Here is a 14273-nt window from a genome sequence, read left to right as displayed (position 1 = left end):
AGAAATAAGAGGAGCTACAAACCTGCAGGCTGGGAAAAGGAGACCCCAAACACAGTAAGTTAAACAAAATGAGAAGACAGAGGAATATGCAGCAGGTGGAGGAGGAAGGTTTTTACCCACCAGACCAAACAAATGAAGAGGAAATAGACAGTCTACCTGAAAAAGAATTCAGAGTAATAATAGTAAAGATGATTCAAAATCTCAGAAATAGAATGAAAAAAATTCAAGAAATGTTTAACAAGGACCTAGAAGAACTAAAGAGCAAACAAACGATGAATAACACAACAAGTGAAGTTAAAAATACTGTAGAAGGAATCAACAGCAGAATAACTGAGGCAGAAGAACAGATAAGTGACCTGGAAGATAGAATAGTGGAAATAACTGCTGCAGAGCAGAATAAAGATAAAAGAATGAAAAGAATTGAGGACAATCTCAGAGACCTCTGGGATAACATTAAATGTACCAATATTCTAATTGTAGGGGTCCCAGAAGAAGAAGAGAAAAATAAAGGGTCTGAGAAAATATTTGAAGAGACTGCAGTTGGAAACGTCCCTAACATGGGAAAGGAAATAGTCACCCAAGTCCAGGAAGTGCAGAGAGTCCCATACAGTATAAATCCAAGGAGAAACATGCCAGGACACATATTAATCAAACTATCAAAAACTAAATACAAAGAAAAAATACTAAAAGCAGCCAGGGAAAGCAACAAATAACAGACAAGAGAATCCCTATAAGGTTAACAGCTGACCTTTCAGCAGAAACTCTGCAAGCCAAAAGGGAATGGCAGGACATATTTAAAGTGATGAAAGGAAAAAACCTGCAACCAAGATTACTCTAACCAGCAAGGATCTCATTCAGATTTAATGGAGAAATTAAAACCTTTACAGACAAGCAAAAGCTAAGAGAATTCAGCACCACCAAACCAGCTTTACAACAAATGCTAAAGGAACTTCTCTAGGCAGGAAACACAAGAGAAGGAAAAGACCTACAAAAACAAATAAAAAACAATTAAGAAAATGGTAATAGGAACATACATATTGATAATTACCTTAAATGTGAATGGATTAAATGCTCCAACCAAAACACACAGACTGGCTGAATGGATGCAAAAATAAGACCTGTATATATGCTGTCTACAGGAGACCCACTTCAGACCTAGGGACACATACAGCCTGAAAGTGAAGGGATGGAAAATGATATTCCATGCAAGTGGAAAACAAAAGAAAGCTGGAATAGCAATACTCATATCAGATAAAATAGACATGAAAATAAAGACTGTTACAAGAGATAAGGAAGGACACTACATAATGATCAAGGGATCAATCCAAGAAGAAGGTATAACAATTATAAATGCGTATGCACCCAACACAGGAGCACCTCAATACATGAGGCAAATGCTAACAACCATGAAAAGGGAGATCAACAGTAATACAATAATAGAAGGGGACTTTAACACCCCACTTACACCAATGGACAGATCATCCAAACAGGAAATAAATAAGGAAACACAAGTTTTAAATGACACAACAGACCAGATAGATTTAATTGATATTTATAGATCATTCTACTCAAAAGTGACAGAATACACTTTCTTCTCAAGTGCACATGGAACATTCTCCAGGATAGATCATATCTTGGGTCACAGATCAAGCCTAGGTAAATTTAAGAAACTGAAATCATATCAAGTATCTTATCTGACCACAGTGCTATGAGACTAGATGTCAATTACAGGAAAAGAAAACTGTAAGAAATACAAACACATGGAGGCTAAACAATATGCTACTAAATAACCAAGAGATCACTGAAGAAATAAAAAAATACCTAGCAACAATGACATTGAAAACACAATGATCCAAAACCTATGGGGTGCAGCAAAAGCAGTTCTAAGAGGGAAATTTATAGTAATATGATCCTACCTCAAGAAAGAAGAAAAATCTCAAATAAGCAACCTAAACTTACAACTAAAGCAATTAGAGAAGAAGAACAACAACAACAAAAAAAAACACACCAAAAATAGAAGAAGGAAAGAAATCATAAACATCAGATCAAAAATAAATGAAAAAGAAATGGAGGAAACAATAGCAAAGATCAACAAAACTAAAAGCTGGTTCAAGGAGAAGATAAAAAAAATTGATAAACCATTAGCCAGATTCATCAAGAAAAAAAGGGAGAAGACTCAAATCAACAGAATTAGAAATGAAAAAGGAGAAGTGACACTGCAGAAATACAAAGGATCATGAGACATTACTACAAGCAACTCTATGCCAATAAAATGGATAACTGGGAAGAAATAGACAAATTCTTCAAAAAGTACAATCTTCCAAGACGGAACCAGGAAGAGATAGAAAATATAAACAGACCAATCACAAGTAATGAAATTGAAACTGTGATTAAAAATCTTCCAACTAACAAAAGCCAAGGACCAGGAGCCTTCAGAGGTGAATTCTATCAAACATTTAGAGAAGAGCTAACACCTATCCTTCTCAAACTCTTCCAAAATATAGCAGAGGGAGGAACCCAAACTCATTCTACGAGGTCACCATCACCCTGATACCAAAACTAGACAAAGATGTCACAAAAAAAACTACAGGCCAATACACTGATGAACATAGATGCAAAAATCCTCAACAAAATACTAGCAAACAGAATCCAACAGCACATTAAAAGGATCATACACCATGATCAAATGAGGTTTATCCCAGGAATACAAGGATTCTTCAGTATATGCAAATCAATCAATGTGATACACCATATTAACAAATGGAAGGATAAAAACCATATGATAATCTCAGTATATGCAGAAAAAGCTTTTGACAAAATTCAAAACGCATTTATGATAAAAAACCCTCCAGAAAGTGGGCATAGAGGGAACCTACCTCAACATAATAAAAGCCATATATGACAAACACAGCCAACAGCATTATCAATAGTGAAAAACTGAAAGCATTTCCTCTAAGATCAGGAACAAGACAAGGGTGCCCACTCTCACCACTGTTATTCAACATAGTTTTCAAAGTTTTAGCCACGGCAGTCAGAGAAGAAAAAGAAATGAAAGGAATCCAAATTGGAAAAGAAGTAAAACTGTCACTGTTTGCAGATGACATGATACAATACATAGAGAATCCTAAAAATGCTACCAGAATACTAGAGCTAATCAATGAATTTGGTAAAGTAGCAGGATACAAAATTAATGCACAGAAATCTCTTGCATTCCTATACACTAGCAATGAAAGAACAGAAAGAAAAATTAAGGAAACACTCCCATTTACCATTGCAACAAAAAGAATAAAATACCTACAAATAATCCTACCTGAGGAGACAAAAGACCTGTATTCAGAAAACTATAAGACACTGATGAAACAAATCTAAGATGATACAAACAGATGGAGAGATATACCATGTTCCTGGATTGGAAGAATCAACATTGAGAAAATCACTGTAGTACCCAAAGCAATCTACAGATTCAGTGCAATCCCTATCAAACTACCTATGGCATTTTTCACAGAACTAGAACAAAAAATATTACAATTTGTATAGAAACACAAAAGACCCCGAATAGCCAAAGCAATCTTGAGAAAGAAAAACGGAGCTGGAAGAATCAGTCTCCCTGACTTCAGACTATACTACAAAGTTACGGTAATCAAGACAGTATGGTACTGGCACAGAAGTAGAAATATAGATCAATAGAACAGGATAGAAAGCCCAGAGACAAAACCACACACATATGGTCACTTTATCTTTGACAAAGGAGGCAAGAATATACAATGGAGAAAAGACAGCCTCTTCAATAAGTGGTGCTGGGAAAACTGGACAGCTACATGTAGAAGAATGAAATCAGAACACTCCCTAACACCATACACAAAAATAAACTCAAAATGGATTAAAGACCTAAATGTAAGGCCAGACACTATAAAACTCTCAGAGGAAAACATAGGCAGAACACTCTTTGACATAAATCAGCAAGATCCTTTTTGACCCACCTCCTAGAGTAATGGAAATAAAATCAAAAATAAATGAATGGGACCTAATGAAACTTAAAAGCTTTTGCACAGTGAAGGAAACCATAAGCAAGACAAAAAGACAACCCTCAGAATGGGAGAAAATATTTGCAAAAGAAGCAACTGACAAAGGATTAATCTCCAAACTATACAAGCAGCTCATGCAGCTCAATATCAAAAAAACAACCCAGTCCAAAAATAGGTGGAAGACCTAAACAGACATTTCTCCAAAGAAGATATACCAGTTGCCAACAAACACATGAAAGAATGCTCAGCATCACTAATCATTAGAGAAATGCAAATCAAAACTACAGTGAGGTATCACCTCACACCAGCCAGAATGGCCATCATCAAAAAATCTACAAACGATAAATGCTGGAGAGGGTGTGGAGAAAAGGGAACCCTCTTGCACTGTTAGTGGGAATGTAAATTGATACAGCCACTGTGGAGAACAGTATGGAGGTTCCTTAAAAAACTAAAAAAAGAACTACCATATGACCTAGCAATCCCACTCCTGGGCCTATATCATGAGAAAGCCATAATTCTAAAGAGACATGTACCACAATGTTCATTGTAGCACTATTTACAATAGCCAGGACATGGAAGCAAGTGCCCATCGACAGATGATTGGGTAAAGAAGATGTGGCACATATATACACTGGGATATTACTCAGCCATAAAAAGAAATGAAATGGAGTTATTTGTAGTGAGGTAGATGGACCTAGAGTCTGTCATACAGAGTGAAGTAAGTCAGAAAGAGAAAAACAAATACCGTATGCTAACACATATGTATGGTATCTGTAAAAGAAAAATGGTTCTGATGAACCTAGGGGCAGGACAGGAATAAAGACGCAGACGTAGAGAACGGACTTGAGGACACTGGTGGCGGGGGACGGGGATGCTGGGACGAAGTGAGAGAGTGGCATGGTCTAATATATACTACCAAATATAAAATAGATAGCTAGTGGGAAGCAGCCACATAGCACAGGGAGATCAGCTCGGTGCTTTGTGACCACCTAGAGGGGTGGGATAGGGAGAGTTGGAGGAAGGCTCAAGAGGGAGGGGATATGGGGATATATGTATACATATAGCTGATTCACTTTGTTATTGAGCAGAAACTAACACAACATTGTAAGGTAATTACACTGCAATAAAGATGTAAAAAAAAATCATAAGGGGAAAAAAAAGCCATTAAAATGTTCAAACCTTTTTGTCCAGGCATTTCGCTTCTCTGAGTTTATCCTAAGAAAATGATCAGAGAAATTCAAACCAACTTTATTTTACGAGGATAAAAAAATGAAAACAACTTAAATATTTCATAGCAGATCATTAATTTTACATGCATTTTATATAAACTGCTGTTCATCCTTATGATGAAATGTAATGCACCTGTTAAAGATCAGGTTAAGAAAAATTTTAAATTCTCGAGATAAATTAAGTGGAAAATTTGAGTTTCAGAAAAGTTGATTTAGAGTGTGATCTCAATCTGCATACATGAAGATATTAACTAAAAACAGTGGCTGTCTTTGAGTGGGGAGATTGCAGTAAATTTTCTACTTTAGGTAATCTCCAAGTTTTGTGTAATTAATAAATTACCTTTATAATCAGAAAAAAGTGAAAGCTCTTTTATTTATTTTTTTTAGCATCTCATAGTTTATGGCTGTATTTCATTAGTGTAGTTTTTACGTCTTTGTATTCTCATGACTCATCTCTCCAAAGATCATTTAAAATGCGCTGGATGCATGACTTTTTTCTCAGAATCATGCATTCTTTCTTAAAGACAGGAATTAGAGCCATAGTCACCAAAATAATTACTCTAAAGAAGGAGAGCAGAGACAGTGTCTTGGTGATGCAAAGCAATATTGCTGGAATTTTTTCTTTTTCTTTTTTTATTTGTAGTGGGGTTTTTTTTCCCAGTTATTGAGATCTGGTTAACGCATAACACTGTATAGTCTAAGGTATACAACATAATCATTTGATATATGTATATATCGTGAAATGATCACCACAGTAAGCTTAGTTAACATCTATCACCTCACATAGTTATGAATTTCTTTTTCTTATGATGAGAAGTTTTAAGATCTACTCTCTTAGCAATTTTCAAGTATAGTATTGTTAACTACTGTCACTATGCTATACATTACATCCCCAGAACTTATTCATCTTATAACTGGAAGTTTGTACCCTTTTTTAAAATTTTTATGTTTTATTTTTTATTGACGTATAGTTGATTTACAGTGTTTCAGATGTGCAGCAGAGTGATTCAGTTATAGAAAGCTACTTTTAAATGTTGGCCATCTTTACCAAAAAACTAAAATAATAATAATCGAGTTAAAAAATTTTGCAGAGAAATATTAGGTGTCTGACTAAGATTGGATCTGAGTTCTTTGGACAGACATTGAGAACCAACTAGCCGTTCTGCTTTGTCCCTCAAAGATCAACATGCTTCTTAACTTTCAACTGGGGGAGAACTGCCCGTGCCCAGAAGAGATCCGGGAGGAGATGTATGACTTCCACGAGGACCTTCTCATTCACTGCGGTGAGCTTCCAGAGATAAAAGCTTTTGAAAGACAAGTCTGTTCATGATTCCTTCGTTAGAAGCTCCGGGGGGGGGGGGGTACGGGGGAGGGCTGCAAAGTTAGTTTTCTATTTTAAACTACAATACTAATTGTCCAAGAAATGATTTTCTCCAAAACTGTTTGGGTCAGAGAAGATACAGGACATCATCCTGGCATAATACATAACTGAAACTACTACCTAGAAGAAATTTTGCTGAGATCTAAGAGAGAACTGGGTCTCTAAAGAAGGAAAGAAAAGAACTGATCTTTATATAAACCTCACCCAATTTACCTCAAGTTAGAGAGTTGGGACTCTGCTCCCAGCTGAGCCAAGATTCCGATCCCCTTTGCTTTTTAGCTTCTGCGATGATATAAGTATGGCCATGTCTGCCCTTAAGGATTCGATACCAGCCATCCCTGCTTAGATACATATCTGCTCGTTTTAAAGTGGCTCTCAGCAGTTGTGCTGCTTGTACATGGGTGGATTGAGTACTATGTGGATAAGAGATGACTTTTTCATTTGAAGTAACTCATGGTTAACTCTTTCTTTGTGGACACTCTAGAGCCCATTTTGGGTATGGGTTAGAAAAAGTTAAGTCTTGGGATTGAAATTACTTAATGTTCTTGTATACAAGAAATCATCTTTTTTTAAAAACTTGCCAAAAGACATGATGTAGATAAATACTTATGGGAGGCTGCCTATAGTATCCTTAGAAAGTTCCAAAGGGTGGAAAGCAGTGTTCCTATGTTCTTTCCATCATCTGGTGGCTTCATGTACTGTTTGAGGTTATCACTCTTATGTGACTTGCTTAGGGGTTCCCCTGGAGGAAGAGGAAGCGGAAGAGGAAGACGCCTCCTGGACTGGAAAATTCCGTGCCTTGGTGTATAAAATCAAAGGCTCTTCCAAGCCAGAGAAGGAGCGGCCGACAGAGGAGGAGGAGAGATGCCCTAGTAAGTTCCAGAGCCTTTCAATCACACTGCCCCCAACCTGGAGCTCTTCTAAGACTTAATTAAGATCACGGACTTTCTAAGCAAATACTGTGGGATAGAGAAGGGATGCTTAGCTAGCTTCAAGGAAGCGTTCTGTTATGATTTGTAGAACTTATTGCTATGTGTTTGGGACTATGCTTTTCTTCTGACTTAAGGAACTTCCTTTGAGTCGTCTTTTAGGGATGGATTGCTTGGTGGGTCTGCTCTTGTCTGTCTACTTTTAAATGCCTGTAAACAGAGTTCTGTTCTTTCTTTTATGTGTTCATAATCTTCCTCTTCTAAACCACTGTTGTTTCTGTCACTTTTTTTTTGTGGTTCCTTAGCGTTGAAAATTGCCCCAGCAAGGAAATAACGTAATAATAATAAGGCAGAAGTAAAGGGAATAGATTGTGGGGTTTGGAGAGGGGGTTGGGTTTTGGCTACAATTTTCCTAATATAACATCCCAGAGGAATTGGACCTTCTGTTTTTCAACATTCACGAACCTTGTTCAAATCATTTCTCTAATCCTTATAGTACAGATGACTCCTACCATTTCGACCCATGTTGAAACAAGATAATAATTTGTTCTGCAAGGCAGTTGACTGTCCATTGCCATTAACATTTCAAGAGGAAGATTGTCTGCATATTATAATCAGTCTGCTCCATCGTACCAAATTCTGCAAATATTTCAGTGTCTAAAGAAGAAGGAATTTCCCAGGTTTAATATAATTGCCTTTTATCTTATTCCCTGTTCCTATCCATCTTAGAACATGCTTTCAAACTATAGACTAGAGCAATGGACTGATAAGATGTGCTCAGTTTGTTTGAAAACACTGCTTTGGGGTTCATACATCTTATTGCCCTTTCGATTGACCTTCCATCTTTGTCAGACTATCTCTGAAGGGAAAGAATCCTCCGCACTTATCAGCAGAAGTGTAGAAGCCTCTGGAAGCAGTTGCACTGGCAACCCTTGGTCGGTCCTATTTGTCACCATGGCGTGGGGGGGGGGGTCTTTGGTGAGGACAGGCCAGCATGATTCAAAGGTCCAAAAAAGTGAGTTTAGACTCCCTTTGTGGTACTGCCAAAGCAGAACTAAAAATAGGCTGAGCTGACCCATATTCCCTGTGGAGAGTCAGTTTTGAAAGTCGTTGCTTCTTTCTAAAACAATATGTCACAGCCAGGGGGTCCTCCAAGGTGACCGCTTCATGTTAGGTAAATGGAGTCACTTAGATTAAGTCACCTAGCTCTGTGAAGTCTCCCTAACTCTAAGAATGGTGTCCAAGCTCTAAGGACTGCAATCTTTAGCATTGCTACCCCGGGCCTCAGGCAGAAAGATTATGTTCTGTCCTGGAAGGATGTGCAAACCTGAAAGGCTACCCCAGCATGAGACACCATGGAGCGCCCCATGCTGCTTCCATTCCACAAGCAGAATTCTGAGAGGTTCAAGCTTTGTGTCATAAGTCTTCTTTCCTGCAGTCCCAGAAGTAGAAATAGAAGGTGGCCAAGCATGTCTGGTTGGCAGGATACAGGTTCCCTGCCAGATGTTCCAGGGACATAAAGCTCCTCACTCAGGGCTGACTTTTTTTTTTTTTTTACATCTTTATTGGAGTATAATTGCTTTACAATGGTGTGTTAGTTTCTGCTTTATAACAAAGTGAATCAGTTATACATATACATATTTTCCCATATCTCTTCCCTCTTGCGTCTCCCTCCCTCCCACCCTCCCTATCCCACCCCTCCAGGCGGTCACAAAGCACCAAGCTGATCGCCCTGTGCTATGCGGCTGCTTCCCACTAGCTATCTACCTTACGTTTGGTAGTGTATATATGTCCATGCCTCTCTCTCGCTTTGTCACAGCTCACCTTTCCCCCTCCCCATATCCTCAAGACCATTCTCTAGTAGGTCTGTGTCTTTATTCCTGTCTAACCCCTAGGTGCTTCATGACATTTTTTTCTTCTTAAATTCCATATATATGTGTTAGCATACGGTACTTGTCTTTCTCTTTCTCACTTACTTCACTCTGTATGACAGACTCTAGGTCTATCCACCTCATTACAGATAGCTCAGTGTCGTTTCTTTTTATGGCTGAGTAATATTCCATTGTATATATGTGCCACATCTTCTTTATCCATTCATCCAATGATGGACACTTAGGTTGTTTCCATCTCCGGGCTATTGTAAATAGAGCTGCAATGAACATTTTGGTACATGACTCTTTTTGAATTATGGTTTTCTCAGGGTATATGCCCAGTAGTGGGATTTCAGGGTCATATGGTAATTCTATTTGTAGTTTTTTAAGGAACCTCCATACTGTTCTCCACAGTGGCTGTATCAATTTACGTTCCCACCAAGAGTGCAAGAGGGTTCCCTTTTCTCCACACCCTCTCCAGCATTTATTGTTTCTAGATTTTTTGATGATGGCCATTCTGACTTGTGTGAGATGATATCTCATTGTAGTTTTGATTTGCATTTCTCTAATGATTAATGAAGTTGAGCATTCTTTCATGTGTTTGTTGGCAGTTTGTATATCTTCTTTGGAGAAATGTCTATTTCGGTCTTCTGCCCATTTTTGGATTGGGTGGTTTGTTTTTTTGTTATTGAGCTGCATGAGCTGCTTATAAATTTTGGAGATTAATCCTTTGTCAGTTGCTTCATTTGCAAATATTTTCTCCCATTCTGATGGTTGTCTTTGGGTCTTATTTATGGTTTCCTTTGCTGTGCAAAAGCTTTTAAGTTTCATTAGGTCCCATTTGTTTATTTTTGTTTTTATTTCCATTTCTCTAGGAGGTGGGTCAAAAAGGATCGTGCTGTGATTTATGTCATAGAGTGTTCTGCCTATGTTTTCTTCTAAGAGTTTGGTAGTTTCTGGCCTTACATTTAGTTCTTTAATCCGTTTTGAGTTTATTTTTGTGTATGGTGTTAGGGAGTGATCTAATCTCATACTTTTACATGTACTGTCCAGTTTTCCCAGCACCACTTATTGAAGAGGCTTGTCCTTTCTCCACTGTACATTCCTGCCTCCTTTATCAAAGATAAGGTGACCATATTTGCGTGGATTTATCTCTGGGCTTTCTATCCTGTTCTATTGATCTATCTTTCTGTTTTTGTTCCAGTACCATACTGTCTTGATTACTGTAGATTTGTAGTATAGTCTGAAGTCAGGGAGCCTGATTACTCCAGCTCCGTTTTTTGTTCTCAAGATTGCTTTGGCTATTCGGGGTCTTTTGTGTTTCCATACAAATTGTGAAACTTTTTGTTCTAGTTCTGTGAAAAATGCCAGTGGTAGTTTGATAGAGATTGCATTGAATCTGTAGATTGCTTTGGGTAGTAAAGTCATTTTCACAATGTTGATTCTTCCAATCCAGGAACATGGTATATCTCTCCATCTATTTGTATCATCTTTAATTTCTTTCATCAGTGTCTTATAATCTTCTGCATACAGGTCTTTTGTCTCCTTATGTAGGTTTATTCCTAGATATTTTATTCTTTTTGTTGCAATGGTAAATGGGAGTGTTTTCTTGATTTCACTTTCAGATTTTTCATCATTAGTGTATAGGAATGCCAGAGATTTCTGTGCATTAATTTTGTATCCTGCTACTTTACCAAATTCATTGATTAGCTCTAGTAGTTTTCTGGTAGCATCTTTAGGATTCTCTATGTATAGTATCATGTCATCTGCAAACAGTGACAGCTTTACTTCTTCTTTTCTGATTTGGGTTCCTTTTATTTCCTTTTCTTCTCTGATTGCTAAGGCTAAAACTTCCAAAACTATGTTGAATAAGAGTGGTTAGAGTGGGCAACCTTGTCTTGTTCCTGATCTTAGTGGAAATGCTTTCAGTTTTTCACCATTGAGGATGATGTTGGCTGTGGGTTTGTCATATATGGCCTTTATTATGTTGAGGAAAGTTCCCTCTATGCCTACTTTCTGGAGGGTTTTTATCATAAATGGGTGTTGAATTTTGTCGAAAGCTTTCTCTGCATCTATTGAGATGATCATATGGTTTTTCTCCTTCAATTTGTTAATATGGTGTATCACGTTGATTGATTTGTGTATATTGAAGAATCCTTGCATTCCTGGAATAAACCCCTCTTGCTCCTTTTAATGTGCTGTTGGATTCTGTTTGCTAGTATTTTGTTGAGGATTTTTGCATCTATGTTCATCAGTGATATTGGCCTGTAGTTTTCTTTCTTTGTGACATCCTTGTCTGGTTTTGGTATCAGGGTGATGGTGGCCTCGTAGAATGAGTTTGGGAGTGTTCCTCCCTCTGGTATATTTTGGAAGAGTTTGAGAAGGATAGGTGTTAGCTCTTCTCTAAATGTTTGATAGAATTCACCTCTGAAGGCTCCTGGTCCTGGGCTTTTGTTAGTTGGAAGATTTTTAACCACAGTTTCAATTTCAGTGCTTGTGATTCGTCTGTTCATATTTTCTATTTCTTCCTGATTCAGTCTTGGCAGGTTGTGCATTTCTAAGAATTTCTCCATTTCTTCCAGGTTGTCTATTTTATTGGCATAGAGTTGCTTGTAGTAATCTCTTATGATCCTTTGTATTTCTGCAGTGTCAGTTGTTACTTCTCCTTTTTCATTTCTAATTCTGTTGATTTGAGTCTTCTCCCTTTTTTTCTTGATGAGTCTGGCTAATGGTTTATCAATTTTGTTTATCTTCTCAACGAACCAGCTTTTAGTTTTATTGATCTTTGCTATCGTTTCCTTCATTTCTTTTTCATTTATTTCTGATCTGATTTTTATGACTTCTTTCCTTCTGCTAACATTGGGGTTCTTTTGTTCTTCTTTCTCTAATTGCTTTAGGTGCAAGGTTAGGTTGTTTATTTGAGATGTTTCCTGTTTCTTAAGGTAGGATTGTATTGCTATAAACTTCCCTGTTAGAACTTCTTTTGCTGCATCCCATAGATTTTTGGTCATCGTGTCTCCATTGTCTTTTGTTTCTAGGTATTTTTTTTATTTCCTCTTTGATTTCTTCATTGATCACTTCGTTATTAGTAGTGTATTGTTTAGCCTCCATGTGTCTGTATTTCTTACAGATCTTTCCCTGTAATTGATATCTAGTCTCATAGCGTTGTGGTCAGAAAAGATACTTGATACAATTTCAATTTTCTTAAATTTACCAAGGCTTGATTTGTGACCCAAGATATGATCTATCCTGGAGAATGTTCCATGAGCACTTGAGAAAAATGTGTATTCTGTTGTTTTGGGATGGAATGTCCTATAAATATCAATTAAGTCCATCTTGTTTAATGTATCATTTAAAGCTTGTGTTTCCTTATTTATTTTCATTTTGGATGATCTGTCCATTGGTGAAAGTTGGGTGTTAAAGTCCCCTACTATGAATGTGTTACTGTCGATTTCTCCTTTTATGGCTGTTAGTATTTGCCTTATGTATTGAGGTGCTCCTATGTTGGGTGCATAAATATTTACAATTCTTATATATTCTTCTTGGATCGATCCCTTGATCATTATGTAGTGTCCTTCTTTGTCTCTTCTAATAGTCTTTATTTTAAAGTCTATTTTGTCTGATATGAGAATTGCTACTCCAGCTTTCTTTTGGTTTCCATTTGCATGGAATATCTTTTTCCATCCCCTTACTTTCAGTCTGTATGTGTCTCTAGGTCTGAAGTGGGTCTCTTGTAGACAGCAAATATATGGGTCTTGTTTTTGTATCCATTCAGCCAATCTCTGTCTTTTGGTGGGAGCATTTAGTCCATTTACATTTATGGTAATTATCGATATGTATGTTCCTATTCCCATTTTCTTAATTGTTTTGGGTTCATTATTGTAGGTCTTTTCCTTCTCTTGTGTTTCTTGCCTAGAGAAGTTCCTTTAGCAGTTGTTGTAAAGCTGGTTTGGTGGTGCTGAACTCTCTCAGCTTTTGCTTGTCTGTGAAGGTTTTAATTTCTCCATCAAATCTGAATGAGATCCTTGCTGGGTAGAGTAATCTTGGTTGCAGGTTTTTCTCCTTCATCAGTTTAAATATGTCCTGCCAGTCCCTTCTGGCTTGCAGAGTTTCTGCTGAAAAATCAGCTGTTAACCTTATGGGGATTCCCTTGTGTGTTATTTGTTGTTTTTCCCTTGCTGCTTTTAATATGTTTTCTTTGTATTTAATTTTTGACAGTTTGATTAATATGTGCCTTGGCGTGTTTCTCCTTGGATTTATCCTGTATGGGACTCTCTGTGCTTCCTGGACTTGATTAACTATTTCCTTTCCCATATTAGGGAAGTTTTCAACTATAATCTCTTCAAATATTTTCTCAGACCCTTTGTTTTTCTCTTCTTCTTCTGGGACCCTTATAATTTGAATGTTGTTGCATTTAATGTTGTCCTACACATCTCTGAGACTATCCTCAATTCTTTTCATTCTTTTTTCTTTATTCTGCTCTGTGGTAGTTACTTCCACTATTTTATCTTCCAGGTCACTTATCTGTTCTTCTGCCTCAGTTATTCTGCTCTCGATTCCTTATAGAGAAGTTTTAATTTCATTTATTGTGCTGTTCATCATTGTTTGTTTGCTCTGTAGTTCTTCTAGGTCCTTGTTACATGTTTCTTGTATTTTCTCCATTCTATCTCCAAGATTTTGGATCATCTTTACTATCATTACTCTGAATTCTTTGTCAGGTAGACTGCCTATTTCCTCTTCATTTGTTAGGTCTGGTGGGTTTTTATCTTGCTCTTTCATCTGCTGTGTGTTTTTCTGTCTTCTCATTTTGCTTATCTTACTGTGTTTGGGGTCTCCTT

General features: G+C 37.2%; 1 protein-coding gene across 4 annotated transcripts in view; it reads left to right on the top strand.

The window, feature by feature from the left end:
• Positions 1-14273, top strand: part of RYR3 (ryanodine receptor 3) — a 551722-nt gene that overhangs the window by 374425 nt on the left and 163024 nt on the right. For all 4 annotated transcript variants that reach the window (XM_082647182.1, XM_082647181.1, XM_082647183.1 and 1 more), the window contains exons 37-38: positions 6435-6537; positions 7370-7507. In XM_082647182.1, the coding sequence (XP_082503308.1) occupies positions 6435-6537; positions 7370-7507 (241 nt within the window). The remainder of the gene's footprint in view (positions 1-6434; positions 6538-7369; positions 7508-14273) is intronic.

This window comes from Grampus griseus, assembly GCF_964374135.1.
Source record: "Grampus griseus genome assembly, chromosome: 2".
Classification (NCBI taxonomy): Eukaryota; Metazoa; Chordata; class Mammalia; order Artiodactyla; family Delphinidae; genus Grampus; species Grampus griseus.
This window is presented reverse-complemented; position numbering and strand designations above follow the sequence as displayed.